Source organism: Notolabrus celidotus, chromosome 18 (assembly GCF_009762535.1).
Source record: "Notolabrus celidotus isolate fNotCel1 chromosome 18, fNotCel1.pri, whole genome shotgun sequence".
NCBI lineage: Eukaryota > Metazoa > Chordata > Actinopteri > Labriformes > Labridae > Notolabrus > Notolabrus celidotus.
This window is the reverse complement of record NC_048289.1, coordinates 10,043,383-10,066,238: the sequence shown is the minus strand read 5'-3', so window position 1 is coordinate 10,066,238 and position 22,856 is coordinate 10,043,383. Positions and strand designations below refer to the sequence as shown.

Below are 22,856 nucleotides of genomic sequence, written 5' to 3'. Positions count from 1 at the left end.
ACAAACATTTCCCATTTTATTCTGTTATGTCATGTATTTGAACGTGTCATAGACATTCATATTGTGCTATGGTTGTAACTGTGCTGCTTGACCATCACAAGCAGTCAGTCAGAACAGAGTTCATATTTTTAGCAAGATTAGTTTTGCTTTTACTTCTGCCTTGCTTTGGTGAGTGTAATTTTTGTCACCATTGCTTTAAGCACTGTTTGATCACGGTATGAAATAGGAACCAGGTTATAATTATTAACCCCAGCTTTTCTGTACTGAGGAACTAAAGTTCTAGACCCCAGTGCTTCTAATGTGATAGCTTGGAGTGGCTCCTATAGTACTCTGTCCTATTTTGTTATTCTAATTATTCTAGCAGGCTTTCTTCTTTCATAAAGAAAAAAAAACATGCCTCCTCCTGGGAATGAAACTAAAGTGCAGCATTCGGTCAGCCAAGGATTATACATCGGATATCCCAGAAGTACAATTGCTTCATCTGCAAACACGCAGAGTCGGCCAACCAGCTTCTGGTGGTTACCTCTTCCAGTACAAACACAGAGGGGATACAGTAAAGTAGAGTGGTTAAGTGCAGGCGTGTCATACCTGTGTTTGCATTAGGGTTTTGTTCAAGATCGCCCTCAGTGTAAGTGCCCTGGTTCAGATATCATTAACCAAAGTCCTCAGGTTGTTCACAAATGTAAGTGCATCAAACAGAAAAACCACAGGGCCTGATGTCAGCTTTGAGTCATCGCTCAGTATAAGCACTGCTTGTAAATTCTTCTACAGAGTGAGTGGTGGGGAGGACCAGGAAGTGGACGAAAAAAAACACCTTCTGTTTTCTCTGCTGGAATGTTAATGGTTACCCTGACCTGAGGTAGACTCACAGACGACCTGGTAGATTTTTGTTTGGTTGATCTTTTTGGTGCTTTATCTTCGGTCTAATTGGTAAATTTGCCTGTTGAGTAGAAGGTCACCAGTTTCAAACTCAGGGAGAATATCAAAGCCAGGAATATTGCAGATTATGATGTTACTTTATAATGATTTAGCACAGATGACAAGAAAATATCTGACCTGGTCCTTTAGTTTTTGGAAATGTAAGAATTTAGGCTTAATGCCACACTGTTTTCAACATGCATTGAATTATATGTGTAAACACAGAGATAACAGAAGAGTAGAGTGAACAGCTGCACTCCTTCTATCTGGACACTTCAATAGAAGTACAAAAGGAATGTTATATAAGACATGAACTATATATCTGAGTATGCATGGTGCTTTAAGAGGAACATCGCCTGCATATCAATGATCTAAATACTAACATTTCCTCATTTAGATAAGTAAACATCTGGCCTCAGCCCAAGCACACTCGCAGTGATTCAAGGCAAGCATCCGATGCCAACTTTGGATACTTGACAGTTTTTAATTTCAAGTGTAGATATACAATATGTGTGCAGGAGGCATCAGTTGTAAACATGATGCATCAGTTCAGTTGTAAACGTGTCTTACATTGCTTTAAGCTAAGAGTCAAAATAGCTGCTCTCTCCAGCATTAGACAAGAATGTACGAGCCAGTGATACTGAAGGATGTGAAGGGATTTCATTCCAGCATGATCCTGCTTCAGCTCAGCATCAACAGGAAGATAATAGAAAAATTCAGAGAGAGCGACCCTTCTTTTGAGAACCTTTGTTTATGTCTTTTCATAAAGCAGGATAAAACATGAGGAAGTCCAAGGGCAAGTTGTGCCAACTATGAATAGAAACTATCAGATTTCCTCCCGGCTCCTCCCGGGTGGTTCACCTGAATCCGCCTTGCCTGGTCTTGTTTGTTACCAATGATTGGGGGAGTTAAGCGGAAACTCCTAATTGTTGAGGGGAAGTTATTGGAATGTGGTGGGGTAATTATTTGTGGCAGGTTGTGTCTGGAGGACGAACAGTTTTGCGTGGAGGGTCATGATATTCCTTGACCTGGGTCGAAAAAAATCAAAAACATGTTGGCGTTAGACACTTTTTACTGTGAGTTTATTTAAATGTGAAACATAGTTCAGAGGTGATTTTGTGTTTTTTGAAGCTGTTGGCTGTTTCATTATAGAGCTGATGTTTGAAATCAGAGCAAGTCGTGGATTACACATGATAATAGAGTTGTCATGGTACCAGAGTTTTGAGCTTTGGTGCAATACTGGTAAAAATAAAACTATTGATACTTGTTTCTATACAAGTGCAGAGCAGAGACACACACAGGCAGGAAGCACAAATTCAGCAGGAAATTAAACAAAAGCTTGCTCCTTTCTGCACATTTATGCGGTGGTGTGGACACATGTAGTAAGTGCTGTTTAACAATTAGAAAAGAAGGTCTTGTTTCTCTGTTTCATCGGTTTGTTTTGATTAGAATTGCTTGCTTTCTGAACCTACTTAATGTCAGTCTACCTCTGCTGCTCTCTCTATCTTTTGGTAAAAAATATGACAGTAGATCTATTATTTTTCATAATTTTTTGATACTTTTTAAAGTCATATTATTGGGCTTTTTGCCTTTATTGATAGTACAGCTGAAGAGAGACAGGAAATATGGGGAGTAGAGAGAGGGGGAAGACATGCAGCAAATGGTCGTAGCTGAGAATCGAACCAGCGACCTCTGCGACGAGAACTATAGCTTCTGTATGTGGGGCGCTTAGACCACTAGGCAACCAGCGCCCTGTCTTTGATACTTTTTAAAATAACAGATTTTGACACTTCATAGCACCTGGTATTGAAAAGAAGTATGTTGATTCACTTTGAAAACTCTACATGATAATGTACTGTGCTGATTTGGTCATAAAATCTTAAGGCACCCCTGTCCTTTACATTATCTCTTTAATTTATAATAGCAGAGAGTGATAATGTCAATACGACAAGCTGCTGTTCTTAACTGTGATTTAAAACAATGTTTTGGCTGCCCCATCAGGTCACAATGACCAACTGGAATCTTTGTGGGAGTTTTTCCTTCATTTACACATCCACAGGAAGTCCTCAAATCACTGTTTTGGCAAGACCTTCATACAATAATGTCCTATCTACTTACACTGAAAGCACACATTTTTTTTCTTTACTCAATTCCCAGAAAATGTCTTCTAGTGACGAATAAGAAGGACCCAGATAACAATGTCCAAGGCCAAATAGTTTGACAGGAATGTTCCAAAAGTCAGAGTAATAAGAGCTCATTTCTCTTACTAAAGGTTAACACCCTGGCTGAGTGCAGTGGTTTTCTCTGGAGCTCTGTACACAAACATACTGTCAATGTTTTGTCAGTGTCCTCAGCTGTGGTCCAGACTAAATATCTCATCTGGGTTCTTAAGAATTGACGTTAAGTTTAGTACAGACACCCGTATTATAGAGTGAAATGAACCCCCTGACTTTCCTCCTCGTGCTGCCATGAGGTTCACAGTTGTGGTTTTGGGTCAGGTTTGACAGCTTATGCATTGATTTTCATGATGTATTTGTTACAAGTCTAACGCTAAGTCGTGTTTCCTCACATTATCTTTAGCTACTAATTCAAGTGTTGTAATGCTATTGGACGAACCATAACTTTACCTCCCACACGCCATGGTGAGTGAGCCTGAAAACCATAAAAACTCCTCCGCAAACCGTTGTTTTACTCAGGTCAAAGTAACAATTATGGTCATTGAGCTGCAAAGAATACATACATTACTATAAATGTTAAGCTGCATTTTCTCTTGGTATTTATTTGCCATTGGGAACAGTGCAACCAGTGGTTATTGTAAAGAGAAAACACAATTGATTGATTACAAGGTGCAAAATCAGACGTGAAAATGTCCGAGGATGAGGATGCTGACATCCTGTGTCTCACTTTATGTGTGTGTGTGTGTGTGTTGCTGAGATTTGCTCAGCCCACACAGCAACATCCTAATCCTAGCGCCTGTGTGTGTGTGTGTGTGTGTGTGTGTGTGTGTGTGTGTGTGTGTGTGTGTGTGTGTGTGTGTGTGTGTGTGTGTGTGTGAGTGTGTGTGTTGTCATCTACGTGTTTCCTGCCCAGACTGTGAATCACAACAGCAGGTGGACTTTAATCACACACCCAAAGCAGACGGTTATTGTAGGTACCAGCCGCCGTTTGCTCAAGGTAGTGTCTGTGTTTTCAGGTGCACTGAGTGTGTGTGTGTGTGTGTGTGTGTGTGTGTGTGTGTGTGTGTGTGTGTGTGTGTGTGTGTGTGTGTGTGTGTGTGTGTGTGCGTGTGTTACTGGTGTGATAGGGGCATGCTGTACAGGTCAGCCATGATGTCATAAATTATATTAGATAGTCATATAGTCCTTTGTTTATTGAAAGTCGGGCTCCTCTTGGTGCGGTATGTACAGCCAAACAAAAGGAATGAAAGTGATGCTCTGCCTTTTATGTGACACTTTGCTGAATATTGATTCAAAGTAAGAAAATCCAGCTGAAAAGTTTGTGTGCAATGATGTGTGCTGCTCATAGTAACCTTACCCTGCGAGTGCACAGGTGATACCAAGCTGAATATAGCCCCCTTATGGCCAGCTGGCCCTGCTATTTAAAACAGAGGGGAGCGATGGGGGAGGGGGGTCGACGTTTACCATCAGCATTCTGCGGTTGAGTTGTCCAACCAGATTGGGATGCGCCAACTTTGATCTCCTGCTCTCATTCTTTCTCAATTTTATGGAAGTTTTAAGGCTACATAACTAAACAAAAGCAAAAACAACGGCGTAAGAGTAGTTAAGAATATATAGACGTATAATCATATTTATCCCAGTTCTTTCCTTAAGGGCATTCAGTTCACAAAAACCTCTCCGGTGTTGTGGTAGTGATTGGATATCAATCAATCACTCTAAAAGTCACCGGGTGTCTGTGTGTGTGTGTGATTCATCCTGCTATCAGATTTACCCGAGCATCTCCGACAAAGGTCGATTCTATTGGATGAGGTCATCACTGAAAACTGTTACCGCTACCGGTCCCATAAAGAACCCCTGTGAAAACACAATCAGTGTTTTAGAGAGAGTCTGTGTAGTTTAGAAAGTGCTCAAGAACAGATCGTCTCATTCATGCTGCTGTGAGTTTGTTCTGTTTGTGTGTTTGACAGGGAGGAGGTTTGCATGTGGCAGCCCCCCTGACAGCCTGTAACAGTGAATGAACGGCAACAGCTGAGCAGGAGAACTTTATCGGCCACACTGCCTGCTTGTGTGTATGTGTGTGTGTGTGTGTGTGTGTTAGAGGGGGAGAGAGAGAGAGAGAGAGAGAGAGAGAGAGAGAGAGAGAGAGAGAGAGAGAGAGAGAGATTCAGGAGGAGCTGCAACCAGAGCAATCTCTCCGGGCACTCTTCTCTGGCGAGTTCACTGCCGTCCTCTCTCTCTCCGCCACTGGCCTCTTTTCAGATTCCTTCCCCTTCGGCTCTGATTCTTTTTCATCCACGTCTCGCCCCTGTGGATTTCTCTCTCTCTCCGGGCAGCAGCTCTGTCGTGACTCGCCGGCTGCCACTGCAAGGGAAGGAGAGAGCAGGAGGAAGAAGAGAAGACGAGAGACAGACCAATCGATCACTCCGCTACTGAAGAAAGAAGCACTTGGAGAGAAGAGGCGAGGCAGCAGCAGCAGCAGCAGCATTTTTCTTTACACCTTTCTGCTCCAGAGGATTTTCTGTGACTTTTACTACAGTCGTCTGAATCACGTCCTTCCTTTGGAAAGAGAGGACAGTTATTTGAGAGGACAGCTGGCGCAGTTTTGACACCTCGAGGACTCCTCTTTCCTTTCCTCTTCAACCAAAAACTGCAAACATTTGGTACTCGGAGGAGGACCGCTTTTGAATAAGAAGTCCAATGTTTATCAGATAATTGCACTTCATTCTGAATGATAATGCTGGACACCAACCATTGCCTGTCCTTTGAACCCTCCCCCCCGGGCTCTCCTCCAATGGGAGATGACATGGAGAAGGCAGGACTGACGATGGATCATGACAGACAGATCTATCACAGCCTGAAAGAAGGTGGGCGATCTGGAGCTGCACGCGGTACATGATATGATTTGTGTTTATGTCCTTTATGTTCGCACTTTATGGCCTCACATTAACAGAGAACAAGGCTTTGCTAAAGATAAGTGATTTGGTTAATAGACCTAAGAAGGAAGGAAGTACAAGTGGTTACATGCTCTCTCTGATAAACTTGTTCATTACAGCAAAGTTTACCACTGTGGCAAGACAGCTGTGAGAAAAACAGAGTCTATGATGTGAAAGTCACATCTCATTTTAATTCAGTCTGAAAGGAAATAAGTTTCCAAAAAATGTGTCAAAAAAATTAGATTGATTTAGTCGCCTAAAAAAGTCCCAAAAAAATTGTTGCATACACTTTCTTTCTCTTCCAAACTTTAAAATCCTAACCTAACCTGTTGACAAGCAGGATAATGTGAAATACGCTGCAGAATTACTAGGGTCAAAACTTTGAGCTTTTAAGTTTTGACCCAGTAGGAGCTACTTACATATTTGTAATGCCACGATTAGCAGTAACATATACAAACAAGGAGCAAACTAAACAATGTTAACATCATTGGTTAGACACCAAAACTACAAATATTGACAAAAAAGTAGTTTCATGCGTTTTCTTCTTCACTAAACTTAAGCAACACTTAAAAAAAACTCCATATTTACCAGGCTGCATCCTCCTTTGTTGAAAAATGAAGCCAATACAGAAGTGCAAAATCTGCAGTACCTATGGTGTCCACTTGAGGCTGGCTCCTAAAACCAAAGTGACCCCATTAACAGCCTTATAAAAAGCCCATTATTAGAGTAGAGATAAACATATGTACTGCTAAAAGTCCACCTCTTCAGAGACCAAAGGGAGATGATCCCGAGACTCTGTTTATGTTTTCTACTGTCTGCATTATTCACTTTAGCTGTATTCGTCATTTCTACTTTTGCTGGCATGTTGCATCATTTCTTTGCTCTTTACCGCCACCTGTTGACAGGCAGAATGGTGTGAAACCAGCAGCAGGTTTTTAACTAAAGGTTTGGAACTTCAAACTTTTAGTTCTGACCTAGTTGAGGCTACATGCAAATATTAGACACTTCTGCCAGCAGTGACATTACATAGGAAATAAGGAAGAAACAAATGAATGTTTACGTCAACGGTTAATCACCAAAACAACAAAATAAGTGACAGCTAATGTAAGTGAGCGTGTGGTCGATTAGAAAACCAGCATATTTTTAGGACAGAAAAACATTCAACTTCATAAAATCAAAACGTAGGGGTTTCCATTAATATTATGAACTGATACAGAACATGACTGATCAGCCATTTAACATGAATCTTAGGTTTTGTTTTCTCCAAATTACACTAATAGTAACATCAAAAATATCCTCCATGTTGTTTACTGTGTCAACAGGCAGAGGCACTGCTTCCTGCAGATTGATTTGATGTGAAGTGTATCACCCTTGTTCAAGGGGCTTTGACCAATTAGAATCAAGTATTTAACACAGCCAGATGATAACATAACTAACTGGCTGCATGCATTTCGTTCTCATGAACCATTGTCCACATTTGGAGAACCTTCATATTGATTTTAGCAGTATTCTTCTTCTTTCCTTTTCTGTCAGGTTGCTGAACTTCCTCTCTCATTAACGCAACCTGTAGACAAGTTAAATAATATGAAACTAGCAGAAGATCTTGTAATGAGGAAGTTAAGACCTTTTAGTGTGGACTTAGTTCAAGCTACTTGAAAAATGTAATACTGTAGCCAGAAGTGACATTACCAAAATCCCTCAAAAATGGGAGTGCAGCCTAATTTGGATCGGTTAACACTCAGTTCAACATTAAAATGTGCTTCAGTTTGTTTTTATCCAACATGAAAGAATGCTTTGAAAGCACCATCTAGATACTGCAACAATGTACAGTGTGGCAAGAAAACATATTTTTTGTTTGTGTAGGATTTCTTCTCCAGTACATTGAAACTGATATGTAACCACTAGATGAATGAGAGGGGGAAAAAAAGTTGCCTAATTTGGGATGGTTCACATCAAGTTCAACATAATAAAAACAAGCTTCAGTTTGTTTATCCAACCTGACAAGAAACAGTCGACGGCTGATGAAAAAAACGAAACATTTCTGGACGATAAAGCGATAAAGCGATAAAGGAGAAAATAAAGTGGAATGAATATCCAGCAACAGTAGCCAAAATGTTTCCCTGTACTGTGCATATATTACACCGCAGCTGACAGCTGAAAAGTCATTCCAAGCCTGTTTTTTACTAACTGCTAACCTTTGCTAATTTCATCCAGAAAGGCATCACATGCAGAGAGAGTGAGAGTGACAGGAGCTGCAGAAAGCTATGAAAGCTCTGGGAGTGTGACTCTCCTTCCTCAAACTTTAAAGATAATTAGTATTCACTCCAGCCCCCCATGCTGTCATTAGTTTCCCAGCACACTGCGGCACACCAAAGCAGTGCGACTGATTTCAAGGTGTGAATAGCCTTAACCTTGCGTTGTTCCTGCTCTCTAACCGCCGTTTTTTTTTTTTGTCATTGATGTGCGAAACATGTGGTGTGCTCAGGCTGCCTTCATAATCAAACTGAGCCACTGAGTGAACGATGATCTCATACTGGAGAGCATCAACAGGCTTTCCAAACAGAACATTTCCAGTGACAATGCCAAGTGTACAGCATCGCGGAGTATCTGGTGTTTGTTAGGTGGGTCTGTGACGGCGTGAGCAGACTTCTGTGTGGGCATGGAGCATACTGCCTACATGTGTGCTGCTATAATGGTCTTGAGTTTGTAGGCTTAGCTGTGCCAGGCTTGGGGGTCTTTGGGGACAGTGATGAACTCAGACATGTTTAATCAGATCTGGTGACACATGAGCACAGCAGGATTAGCCTAGTTGGCCAGAAGGAACTTGGCTCTGTCTCACTGACCTCCTCCTTTTCCCTCGCTGACGGCTCTCTAACCTTAAACCTAATCCTGGGATCCCTCATTCCACACTACATGTACGTTATTGAGAAACAGGAATCCCTGACTTTCAAGTTTAATGTCTTACAGGCTACCTCTATTTTTGTCTCATTAATCAAATACCTAGTTGATTTACAGGCTTCTTCATACGATATATTGAAACTTTACTTACTTCTTAAAGCTCCTGTTTGTGTTGATTCTTGCAACCTTTTTGCACAAAGCGGTACCTCTTATCTCTAGGCTGCTTTTATCATTTTTTATATAAAAATCTCATCCTCCTTTCTTTCAAAGGCCAGTTTAATGACTCATCAAGAATATTTGCTGTGAAAAGAAACGCTACAGTGTTGTTCTCCTCATCTGACACCTACCCTGCCGCAGCAGTTTCAGACGTTAAAAATAAATATAAAGAGACGGTCAGTCTTTATTGATATCATCTTGTTTGCTTGTTTCAGTCATATAAAGACAGAAATATTCATTTCAGCCTGTTTCTTAATCAGTTTAAAACTCCTCACATCAGCTTTAAAATATTTGACTGTCAAAGAAATGTTTTAAAGGCACTGTAGGAAGTTTTGATTGACTGATACTTCTTCATGACCTACGTAGTAAATTGAGACTATCAGCAACATGATTGGTTATTATTTTATACTGAATTTGTTGCCTATATAAGGTGGGATTTACCTCAAAAAGCTGAGTCGATATTCGGCATTCACCCTGAAATGTCTAGCAAGAATGCAAGGAGAAGGAGTTTTTCTTCTTCAGATACAATTTCCTCTACAAATGTTCTGTACTCAAAGATCATGGAGCAGGATTAGCAAAAAGACAAGTTTTTGTTGAAGTTTTGCTGTAGACAGAGAAACTCTACAACCATGACTTTGTTAGCTAAAAGCAAAATGGCTAGGAACAGGATGTTATGTGTATGCCAGCATGTGAATGCTTCACTGCCCTCTGAGGACAAAAGAGTTAAACAGTGTGCATATTTATGGTAATCAGAAATCATTGGGACTCTGAAGCTCACATCATGATAGCAGGGCTGTAACAGGTGACATTAAATGGCTACTTTTTATTACCATTTGTAAGCTAACTATCAGTAATAAATTAGAGCTTACAAAGTTTTGCCTTTGTCGGGTGACAGTTAATTTTATGTAGCTATAAATCAACACATGACCTCATCACTCTGCATCCTGCTGAAGGACATCTTGTTATTAAAAAAGTAGTATTACAAAGAAGATTCATATTCATTTGATTCCACAAAAAAATGGACGGTTAGTCAAGTGCCACATCTGTACCATGGAAGGGGATAGTGCTCATGGGAAATGTAGCCCACCATTGATTTCATCCGAAGGGTTAACCAGCGTTAACACAACATGAAAACTACTCACTGTGCCTTTAAAAACTCCTGAGAGGAGCTTTAAGTATTTAACTGTACACCAAAAGTTTCAAAGGCAGGCACTTTGTATTTCACCAATGACAAAATTAAACTTCTGTCATTTGTTTTATAACAAAAAAAACTCTCTTTGCTGCGGGTGAGGACAACCAAGAAGTGGAAAGACATATTTTTGGTTATAGGTGATGCACTGATGAGTGGTTTTCAAAAAGTGAAAATCACCTTTAAGATAAAGCCTTTAATCAGAGGCTGTGATTCCCTACATCAAGCTCTGTAAGAACATAACAATATATTATGTTGCTACATCTAACTGTATATTGTGTCCCTTACTGTGATGGCCACAGGTTGTCTTTGTAGCAACGACAAAAGACATCCTGTGACCAAAAAAATCTCAACTAGATTCAGCAAAGAGTCCTTGAAGCAGCCAGCAGACTTTTCATGCTGCATTGTTTCCTCTTCTCCAGCTGTAAGTGCAGCCATGCTCTCTCCATCTCTCTTGCTCTGCGCTCCTTCACTCTAACTTTTTATGACTGCAGAGGCCAGATCTGGCGGTGGCCTAGTATCCCAATAAAACTACCCTGCCTTTTCATCCCTTTTCTTAAATTAACCATAAATGGCCCTCTAACCTAGTTTAGAAGAAGGCTTTGTCATATTTAAACACCAATGACAGCTGGCATATCTTTGGCATTAGTGCTGACTGTATTAACATGCAAGCGTGAAATGAGGTTACTGTGAGAAATCATGTTGAATCATGTTTTCATGCACTGTAAGAATCATCCTCTGTTCTGCTGCAGCAACATTTTTTTGTTGTTTTTTTCCAGTTTGACTCTGGCGGGTCTATTTTGGATGGAATGGTCTTTCCTCCAAACTACATTCAGCCCTCCCTCTGTTTGCAGAGTTCACTTCATGCTTGTGCCGACAGGACTCTCTGGCCTCTGTACTTCTTAAGCTTTTGATTTAACTCACCATTCTTGCATGTCGTCTATTAATGATTGGGCTGTCGATTTAGTGTGCCCACATCAGCCCACAGTTTCAACACCACTGCAGCTTTTCACACATAGCACCTCCACTTAGACATATGAGGTGTCAGTGTGACACTTCTGCATTTCAAACCACTGAAAAACATGTCAAATGACGGCTTAAAAGCATGGTTTCCAAGTCTTGATACACCAACATTTCTGTTTCGTATCTCACTCACTATGATATCAGCATGTATGAGCGACTGTGGCAGCTTGATTAAGCATCTGATGCGAGAGCTTCCACTTCACCCAGAGTCAGAAACAACTGATAAAGAAAGAGAGAGGTTAGGAAAGAGTAAAAATGTTAACTGTAAAGTTTGTCCGCTGTGTCAGAATATGAGGAGGGAGCACAGAGACGCGAGGTTGGATCAAGGTAAAGTGTAAGATTCCCCTTCCCAGAATAAACCTCTTCTCTGGAAGTGCCAAGTGCCTCGGCATCTTCCCCTCCACTCCTGCCATGGCGCAGTCAAAGGGTGTGTGTGTGTGTGTGTGTGTGTGTGGTGTGTGTGTGTGTGTGTGTGTGTGTGTGTGTGTGTGTGTGTGTGTGTGTGTGTGTGTGTGTGTGTGGGGGCTCAGGCAACACGTGAGTCTCTTAAGTGTTTGCCAGTGTGTTTGGTGAGAGGAGAATATTAATCTCTGGACTGCTGCACTGCTGCGGCGCACACATGAACGTGCCTGGCCGTGTTTAGGTCTCTGTGTTTACCTCGCTGAATGTGAAGCTGACATGTTATTGCTTCTAGAGCGGAGTCTGGAGTGCCGCTCTGATCCTCCGTGATGGAGAGCGAACAGGCTCTGTAAATAAAACAGAGAGGAGCCTGGACCGCCAGCGAGAGTGCAGAGCCAAGGCGTGACATTTAGATTCAAAGGGGCTGACGTTATTTCGTAGAACTCGCAGTGTTCCCGTCTAGGGCTGGATTGTTTGTCATAACAGAGAGAAGCAGCAAAGCAGGGGCAGCTAACAGGCCGGCTAGCTAGCTTAGCTGCAGGCACCAATGATGTCACTGTGTTGGTGAGAGGGAACAGGTGCTGACACATGCCCGGCCTTAAATGCTCGGGAGACTTCGGCGGTGTGTTCAACTTCACAAACACATTCTCACACACACACACACACACATACCCCCCTCAAACAGGAACAGCTGATGCGTTCAGACCCAGAGTCTCAGCTGAGTGGAGCTGAGCTGAATGTCTGTGAAAATAGTTTTGAGTTTTAAAATGGAAACAGCCTGTTGCCAGGAAGCACAGTGGAAGTATAGTGCCGTATCAGTTACTGATGGACTCGCGTGTCTGCAGAGACAAACCTGTAGCTCCTCTGCACATACTTATCATAGTGGCCTTCGTGTTTGTGGCCGGGAAGTCATCTGTGTGTTTGAGTGAGAGGTCCAGCCCACCTCATACTCTGTGTTTTCAGCCTAACTCATTTGTTTAACAGGCAACTATAGCATGTTTAACAGGCAGCACGTAGCAAGGTAATGTGAAGTACAATGCATGTAAGGAAGGAGGGAAAAAGAAAAGCATGATTACATTAAAAAGGAAAAGTACAAACAAAGGTGAAGTGTGATCTAATCAAAGCAGTAATGACTCATTTAGTCTCAAGTTGTCATTCAAATTGTTCACAGTTTGCATTTCTTGCTGTCTTGGAGAAGGGGCTCCAACGTTTCAGTGCACGGTTAAAAAGGCTTTCTTAGCTGTTTGTGTTTTTTTTTATGATGTACAGTTTTATGTCCACATAAAACAGGAGAATAGTGTATCTGTTTCAACAAATTCAAAGAAAACAAAGGGGGTTAAGTAATAATAATAGTAGCATTAGGAGAAAAACAAACAAACAAAGACAACAACAAAAGGCATAAAATAGTTGTTTTGTGTTTTGAAAACCTACTACAAGGGTCCATTAAGACCTTGAAGGATTATAAAGCAAAATAAATGTAGAATGTGAACAAATCAAAATAACTTCAAGTTAAATTTGTAAGGGATTATGTACAGTAAGTAAGTTGTCAAAGCTGATTCCAACCCTGACACGGTGAGCAGGACACTAAGTGTAGGGGTCCTGAAGGGGTTCTTCTACTATAACAACCTACTCACTATACGTTATGACAAGTCCACCAAATATTGATTTAGAAATGATTTGACTTATTAGAATATGAGGATACTTCTTCCATTAGAAGTGATCTGTTACACTGAAGTTTGTCCAAAGTAACAATTACTATAGCCTTCTTAAATTGAGCCAGCTTAGCTATTAGAACTCATTGAACTGAACGTTTCCACTGATGGTGAAGTAACACACAGTGAGCAGGAGGCATGAATCAGCGCCACAGCAACTGAGTTTTTTCTGCCGCATCACTTTAAGAGACTGCGATATTTTGTTTTCCATTTAACAGTCATCAAACTTCGTCATATCCCGCATCATGATGTCAAGTGTTCATGTCGTGTTGCATAAAGCTGACAGTTTGTGTCTTTAACTTCACCAGACTTTTTCTTGGTTGTCCCGCTGTAAACAAACCCATGCTAAACTTACTGGACTTCTTTCACGTATTGATATGATTAAAGCTAGTTCTTATAAGTCTTAAGCCTTGTTAGTATCCCGGTGTGCAGTTTCACATTGCATGACTCAGTGTGAGGGGCACTGCTCAGAAAGCAACATACACAAACACTAAAGGCTGATTTATACTTCTGCGTCGACCCTACCCAGCAGGGACTGACACGGACATGAGCATCACATATTTTTGCGTCTATGTGTCCGTGTCGCTCAGTTATACTCCGCCGAAACGCTTGAGGGCAGTGTGGTCTTTCTGATAGCCGGCCGCCTGCTTCCGGCCCCACTACGATCTCTGTTGACTTTTCCACAGCAATTCAGAGCGTGTTATGTTAATCTACAGCTGATACATGTTGCTGTTTATCATACAGACATGATTTTTTTATATATGTATTTTTGGGCTTTTTGCCTTTATTCGATAGGACAGCTGAAGATAGACAGGAAATGTGGGGAGGGAGCAGGGGAACACACAAATGGTCGCTGCCGGGAATCGAGCTGGCGACCCCTGCGATGAGGACTGTAGCCTCTGTATGTGGGGCGCTTAGACCACTAGGCCACTAGCGCCCCCATACAGACATTATTACAGGGAAGAATAGAGAGGAGGAGATGAAATACACAGCTGATGTGCAGGATCCCTGAAGTGCTGTAAAGGCAGGAAATACAATGCTGCCGAGCGGACCAATCACAGTGCTTGCGGTCTGCATCAATTCTACACGTAGTTACGTGCGTAGGCCTCTGCTTTGGTACAGTAGCTACGCGGACATCCGGCGAAAGCTATGCCGTTGATTCAACACAGAAGTATAAATCAGGTTTATGACGCTACATACTGTATCTTCCACCAATCACATTTCTGTTACTACCTTTGAGAGAGGATCAGAGGTGGACAACTTCACCCCGCCATTCTGCCTCTTTGTGTTACACAGAGGTGTAAACATCCCACCTTGAAGTATGTTAGAACATGCTATTAGAGCTGCAGCCCTAGCGGCGGTGTGTTCTTCATAGCAACAGTCTGCTATCAAGAAATAACTGACTGTTGCTGTCAAAGAGCGTTATCTAACGTTCAATCAGAAACAAGCACTTAACACAGCTGTGTAATAATAACAGACATTAGCAGCTGGTGCAGGCTAACTAGAGGTGATACAATACTGTGCAGTTGCATGTCTCTGCAGCAGATCACATTTCCAATGATGTTTTAAACTTCATGTCTGATTTTACATTAAATAATGACTTAAAAAGCTTTCTGATAAGTGCAGTAGGTCTTTAAGATGTCCTCGTCCTGAAATTGGTGTGCAGAAAGGTCAGACATCATTCGTTCCTTAAAACTCTCTCTCTCTCTGTGCAGCCTCTACGTTATGTAACAAGTACTTCCTGTTTTGAAATGACAGAGCAATCAGCCCATACACTGTTCTTTTTTCTCCACTACACTTAAAGAATTTCATGTTTCGTTAAACATGTTTTTTTTTTCTTTCTCTCAGTCTGTAGTGTCTCTCACTGATATTCTGGTAAATGGAAACTTTTTTTTTATGTGCACTCACTTGGTTCACTGAAATGAAAAAAACAAAACCCAGAATCAGGAAGTGTGTAGTAAGTTGCACGCCCTTTTTGTACCCGCCCCATCTGCAGTTTAAAAAAAAAACCACAGAAGAAGGGGGAAATGGGAGGATGATTTGAGTCCTCCTCATGAATGCATCAGTGTGTTCAGTGCGTGGATGTTGATCTATCGAGGCAGACGGACTGCTGACCGCCGGACAATAAGAGATGATCTAGAAGCTTTAAGAGCTCAGAGCTCCATCGCTGCAGTTTCTTATTCTCACCGGCGCTCACTGACTCTCTCTTCTTCTCTTTCTCCTCCCTCCCTCCTCACCTCCTCTGTCTCCATGCAGTCCTCCAGCTCAAACTCCTGCAGAGACGCACACGAGAGGAACTGGTCAGCCAAGGGATCATGCCACGTAAGTCTCTGCTTTAAGTCTGTGATGCTCAGGAGAGTTCAAATGTGTTCTTTTTCTGTAAACTCGTACTCTGCATAGTCAGCGCATTGATTTTTTTCCATCTCCAGTCAGTGATGCACATGCTCAGTAAACTCAATAGAAGAAGCTCTAACTCTCTCTGGCTCAGCTTAGGGTAGCTTTTCACGAGCGTGTGAAAGACTTTCATATTTTTATTCTTTTAAAAAACACAAGATGGCTACTAGAAGAGTGTGCTTTCTGAGCATATCTCATTATCTTCATCTGCTACACAGGATATTCAATTTATCCTTCTAGTTAATTTCAAATCAACTATTACAAAGACTGAGACTGCAGAACATGTCAGACGCTATCTGCTTGTGTGATCTAAAGCTGTATGTGGGCTCTGCATGTGTCAAATTTGGTGGTGACTTTGCACCACTTTGCGTTATCAAATAGGGCAGCTTCCTCTTCTTGTTGTATCCACTTCCTGTTTCAAAGTTCCGCTCATCACAGCAGGAGGAGGAGGAGGAGGAGGAGATAAAGTTTTCAGAAATGTCTTCTGTTTCTGTTTACAGCAAAGCCATGAGCAATAAATATAGGCTTTGTTTTAAAGAAGAATATTTGTTAAGAAAAGAGTCAAAGTAATGAATCCGCTTCAGACAGTATATGTGGAAGTTGATCCTTAAAGAAGAAGTGATTGTAGATTTGAACATTATGTTCATATGAATGTAAGGAACACAGAGTACAGATGCTCCGAGTATTTCAGAAGTCACAGATTTTTCACACATGCACGAAACTCCTGAAATGTCCCTAAGTTGTCTGAGTGAGCTGCATGTGTGAACGCAAACAGACTTTTCCAGACTTTTCCATCAAGCCACCCCTAGTTAAATGTTTGTATGAAGTATGTGTCATCCGATCTTCTGTAAATGCAGAAGGTAAAAGTCAGGTAAATTCCCCAATACCAAGTGAGAGCAGTCACAACTTTTATACCGCATGACAATGCAATGTCTTTGATCATCACGTAACCAGGCTTCTTCGTATTCTTTCTTGCACACCCGTAGATCCTTTTACACTCTTTAATGCCACTGTGAGCGCGTCCTTTTACACATTGCATTGATAGAAAGACATATGCGTCAGACTCCGTCTCTTCATACTCCATCTTTTTTTTTTTTAAGTTATGTTATTGGGCTTTTGCCCAATAATTTTTATTTGATAGGACAGCTGAAGAGAGACAGGAGATGTGTGGGGAGAGTGGGTGAAGACATGCAGGAATCGAGCCGGCAACCCCTACGATGAGCACTGTAGCCTCTGTATGTGGGGCGCTTAGACCGCTAGGCCACCAGCGCCCCCATCCTCCATCTTTTAATCATTACATCCCATGCGTACTAATTCAGAGGGTGCACAATGCGTCCTTCTTTTCCGAGCCATGAAAAATACGAAGATTATGTGCAATCTTTCGGTGCTCAACATATCCCTTGTTTCTTTGCGCGCCAATTAAAAGGAGAAGGCAGCCTCGCATGCGTCCAACACTCGAATATACAGGTATTTGGTTTCTACTCAGTGGAATAGCGCTTGATCTAAATGTTAAAACAATAGTTGCCTTGAAACGTAAGATCATCTTTGGAATGTTGTAGATGGAGATTAAGTCATGTGATGTTAGCTAGTTTGCCAGCTAGCTACCTTTTGCTAGGTTGCAGTGTAAAGGCGGTAGCGGCTAGTGACAGAAACAGAAAATCTTTTGTAGACCACATCGTCTCAGTCACGTTCAGCTTGATCAGTCTACGTAGGCAACGAAGGTTGGATCCTTCGAAGGATCGTACGCCTGAATTGGGACACAGCTGATGTGACATCTACAGTGTCCTGTTTAGAGGCTCTCCTGTAGTTTTCTAGAAATAGTCAGGAGTGCACGTGTAAAAGGAGTTTCAGAGAGGGTATTTATTAAATATAAAGTTTATTAATAGAAGCTTCTTGTCAGTTATAGACGTTTGACACATGAACTAGGAGAAACTAGAGCCAGAACGAAATATTGATATCGGCCTCTCAAATTTCTGTCCCATGTCATCGACCTAGAAATGGATATCAGTCAGGTTCTGGAGAATAACAAATCTTGCTGCGAGTCCTTGAATATCCAGCTGCTGTACACTACAATACTGTGGGTGAATGGTAACAATATTATTGTGAAGTGCTTTAAAGCATATCGCCCCGCTCTAGAGGAAAATGAGAGTGCTGGGAACTAGAAAGGGTCAGTTTCTGCTGCAGCATCAAATCTTCACACCAGTTTTGCAAATTGTTGGTGGTGTGACTGACCAAGTCTCCATCCTTTCTGTCTTCACCCACCACAGTCTACGAGTGAATAGTGAGGTTCAATGTAGAGGTATACGGCTCAGTCATGTGTTTCAGATACGCATGTAAGAAACAAATTGAAGCATATCTGACACACTGCCTGATAAATTAAACTCATAAGTTACAGATTCAGCTACATTTTCCTCCTCAGTATCGTGTGGGTTTGAAGTTGTGAGACAGTGACACTATGCATTATGAGTGTTCTGCAGAGTAGAGTTCCCGTCTGTTTGCTCCCGCTCTGTTCTGATATTTTTTGTCAGTGTCACAAGTTCAAAATATCGGTTTATTCTGCAGTCTTATTGTTTAATCAGGGTGATACAAGTGCTGCTGGAACAACATAATGTCATTTAGGGCTTAAAAATTAGAGATTATCGTAGCATACAGCCTCAGCAACACCAAAGGGCATCGACTCATTACAGATCCACAGTTGACTTCTTGGACTTTTAATGAATGTTTATTTTTTCTGTCTTTAAGAGATAATATTCCTCCAGTGAAGCAGCTCCTTAGATTATATAGACACATTGTCTTCGCTGTTCTCATGTTTGATTCACAATGAAATCCCAATTTGAGCCTCATTTACCAACAAACTGACAACAGTCAGATCCTCACTTCATGCGCAAGAAATATCCTCCAGAGTTATTTATGTCACATGATAGCTGGAGGATCAGCTGACCAGTTGTCTGCTCTGCTGAGATCTTTACGGCTTATAGGTTATATCACAGCTGGTATGTGGGTCTTCCTCTCCTGACAGTCAGGGAGCGTTGTGACATGAGGAATGCCTCCCACCCAGTCATCTGAGGCACACGCACAGAGTGGACGCCCCGCTGTAGCCAGCATGTCCACACTCACCTACAGCAGGGGTTTCACCAGCTGTTGACCAATCGTACAGGCGCTGCGTTACATCATCGTAACTGCCGCTGTCCCTCAACATCCTTCCTCAAAGAAAGAGAACATCTCTGTGTTTATCAGGTTGATGTTTGTTTAGCCGCTTTTGGCTCCAAATGTAATTTAGAAATGTTAAAGATCCTTTATTTAGTTTGGTTAAGCATGATTTTAAAATTAGTCAACCAACCCCTTGCAGCAAACATGCAGACTTAAGGAAAGAGAGAAACCCATGACTGTGCAAGTTAGATACACAGATACAGTATGTATGGACATGATGTAGATGCTTGTTTTTATTTCACAAAGTTTGCACATGACCTCACTTTTGTTAATTGTTTCAAAGAAGTTTCACACAAACCTTTTTGATGGTAGTTTAACCAGCAACTGACCTTTGTGTTTTCTTCTTCTTTTGTCATTTAATGGCAGCTAGCAAACAGCTTTCAGATTGTGCTGCAGCCATCACCTGGTGGTTGTAGCACATTACAACTAGAGGCTGGAAAAAAACTTTGAAACAGTATATTTTTAAGATGAGATAATAGCTTCATTAAGTACTCAATGTGGTCATCCAGTTTTGAAATGAATATCCGAATATTCAAATATTCAAAAATCATCATCTAGCCCTGCTATGGACTTGTCTCTACCGTTATGAAAACACACTGATGTGTAAAATGTAAGACTTTGGCTTTAAATGATTATAAAGAGAAAAAAAGTCAGCTTTGATTTTTTTTTTAACTTAAGGTTTGTACTTATACTTCAAAATTAGATTTGACCTTTTAGTGACAATTCTGCACAATCTTTCTTTGGTAAGTCCATCTCAAGTCTGCACTGTACGTGACTTAAAAATATACACATGTGTGATGTTACTCACATATGCACAAACAGACATTCACACCTCTTCCTCTGCTGAGAGTAGTCATGGCTGAGTGCAGTGATGCATTACTGTTTTCTTTGTGTGCAGCAGTCCATCCATCAGTTCCCTCTCTCCTCTGTCCTCTTTGCTCTTTTCACAATGACCCAGTCCAGATTACTAATCTTTGAGATCTGACGTCCACCAGACCTCGCTGCTGTCATTTTTCAGACATGCTGTAATCCAGACAGCTACTCCTTGAAACAGTCTGCTTCAAGTTTCAGAATCCAACCTGAAAGTCTGAGCCCTTCAGTGTTATCTGTTTTAAAATAGGCACAGAACCATAGAAGGAGCTGCTGTTTCAATACTGAGTCACTACAAAAGCAACAAAGAAGGCTTAACCATTTTTTATTTTTCACTTCAAGCAAAGAGGAAGAATACCCAGAATGCAGTCTGTTTGTAGTTAAGCTAATAGAACTGCTGAGTTTACTTGAGGAAGGCTCTGGTTTTGGTTGCAGTCATGTGGTCCTGTGAGGCTTGTCCGCATATTTGCTCCCTTACAACCCACCTTATGTGCCACCACCATTGATGACTCCAGCTCGACACTTCCTGCAGCTGCTTCACTGTTTAAGCCTCATGGAGCTCAGTAATAACACGAGCAGGAGCTCACCTGCAGAATAACAGACCTAAGATGTCTAATGTCGTTACACTGTAATAACTGAGCTGGCTTCTCCCGCAGAGAAACTGTACTTTGTTCCTGCACACGCAGCACGCTGCGTTTCAGAAGCGCACTCCTGACCTTCGCATCCTGCCGTCGCTTCTGCTTCGAATCCGTCTTCCTCTATATCTGTATCTTTTCTCACATTGTCGCCTGCTGAAAGGAGCATTACGACTTCCATTAGTCTGTCTGAGCTGACTCTAACTCTCCCTCCCCCCCTCTCTCTCTCTCTCTCTCTCTCTCTCTCTCTCTCTCTCTCTCTCTCTCTCTCTCTCTTCCTCTTCCTCTCCCCCCGTGTAGCACTGAAGAGCCCAGCAGCCTTTCACGAACAGCGGAGGAGTCTGGAGCGAGCAAGGGTGAGTGTTTTCTGTACAGAGAGTTTCCTGCTTTCTCAAAGGGCATGCTTTGTGAAAGGTTTTTGTTTACGGTTGAAGCGACCAGCTCAAATCACAAAGCACTATTATAATTGAATCCCCCTGTCAGCATACATTTATATGATTAGAACCCTTTGATAAATGGCATGTCAATACTTAATCGGAGGCACAAATAGAAGTACTTCTCGAGTAAGGAGCTGCATGGACCAAGAGGACTGCTCGGGATTCTGATCATCTTAAAGTTTTGTTCCAAACTATTAAAATCACAGTCCAAATCTGCTAAATCATGCAAAAGAAGCTTTCAACTGAGCATGCTCAAAAAGTGATGCAGCCCATTCAGCAGCTGACAATTAAAACCTGTTAAAATTGAAATCCAATCCTCATGCCTTCATCATTTTCACCAATCTATTGACCTCAGCTGAAACAATGTCAGCACAACCTGGAGAGAATCCCTTGAAATTGTATTTATGTTATATCCTCAGTCATTTGTTTAATAGAAGATAAATAACTGACGCGCATTCATGTTTTAATTTTACTCTCTGTTTTTGATTCAGACCGAGGACTACCTGAAGAGGAAGATCCGCAGTCGGCCTGAGCGCTCCGAGCTGGTCAGGATGCACATTTTGGAGGGTGAGTTTGTGCCTTAAAGTCAACATGGGAGAGATCTCTTTAGAGTTATCCAAAAGTTATGTGACGAACATGAAACTGAGTTTAAATGTTAATGTGTAGTTTTCAGTTCATAGATATTTATACATGTGTTTATTCAGGATGAGTTCAGCTGTTATTTCTTGTGATTACTTATAGTTTGATGGCACATTCACTTTATAGAACATGTAAAAGCTAAATCAAGACTTCAGTTGCTTTGAAAGAAGGTTAATAAGGCCGGTTTATAAACTGTTTCCAATGAAGGTTCTCCTTGTAGTGACCTCTTTGTCTGCTTCATGTATTTCTAGTGTGTTTGTCACAGCCTGATTCCCCTTTCACTTCAGCTTTTGAATTTAGCTTAAACTTAAAAAGAGGGGCTTTAAAAGTCATGTCTGTTATCATCAGTTGTTCAACTTCCACTTTTGTGTGTATCATCTTGTATGCTCAAGTTTTTGACACCTTGTGTTTCCACCATGTCTTGTTTTGGCTGCAGACCTTCATGATCCCCTCCATGAATGTGCTCGTGTCCTGTCTGTGTCCTCCACAGAGACGTCCGCGGAGCCGTCCCTTCAGGCCAAGCAGCTGCAGCTAAAGAGAGCGCGTCTGGCCGACGACCTCAACGACAAGATCTCCCACAGACCTGGTCCCATCGAGCTGGTTCACAAGAACATCCTGTCTGTCACCTGCACTGTGCACTCACCGGGTAACTGCAAACACACTCACGACTCACACATGTAAAAACAAACACCTCCACCATTCAAACATCCACGTGTCTTGACACATAGTCGGACTGACTGTCTTAAAATCCCCAGAACAGTACAACATACAAATAGTTATGCAGAACTCTTTGTTACTTTTGTAAATATGCACTTAAACAAGTACACGTTAAAGTCACAAACACATGAACATTATTATCTAAACTGTGCGTCCATTAGCTCTCTGTGTCTATTCTATGTGTGAGTGATCTGAGGTTTCTGCACAGCCCGGGTTCTGAGGTCTTGCAGAAGAGTTGTGAATATGACTGTTTGTAGCCAGTGAGCAGGTGTACAAACCTCATGTCCTCTCTGCATATTAGCTTAACTGTAGCAGCTGCAGTTACAGATTGTTAATACAGTGATTCCCAAAGTGTGGTTCGCGGCCCCATGGTAGGCCCTAAAGGTACTGAAAGTGGGCCAAGGTTGACGAAGGCCCCAGAATATTAAGTTTATATCAGATTGGGCCATGGTGTTTTAAAGTTTGGTGATGGCTGTGCTAATGCACTAT

At 41.7% G+C, this 22,856-nt stretch overlaps 1 protein-coding gene across 28 annotated transcripts in view; it reads left to right on the top strand.

The window, feature by feature from the left end:
• mrtfab (myocardin related transcription factor Ab) overlaps positions 1-22,856 on the top strand; it is a 63,206-nt gene that overhangs the window by 27,654 nt on the left and 12,696 nt on the right. For 9 of the 28 annotated variants that reach the window (XM_034707648.1, XM_034707647.1, XM_034707661.1 and 6 more), the window contains 4 exons: positions 15,722-15,787; positions 20,875-20,930; positions 21,503-21,578; positions 22,087-22,296. In XM_034707648.1, coding sequence (XP_034563539.1) covers positions 15,722-15,787; positions 20,875-20,930; positions 21,503-21,578; positions 22,087-22,296 — 408 coding nt within the window. Of the gene's footprint in view, positions 1-4,982; positions 5,984-15,721; positions 15,788-20,874; positions 20,931-21,502; positions 21,579-22,086; positions 22,297-22,856 lie in introns of those variants that run through there. The other 19 variants (XM_034707665.1, XM_034707656.1, XM_034707674.1 and 16 more) reach the window with 11 other exon arrangements.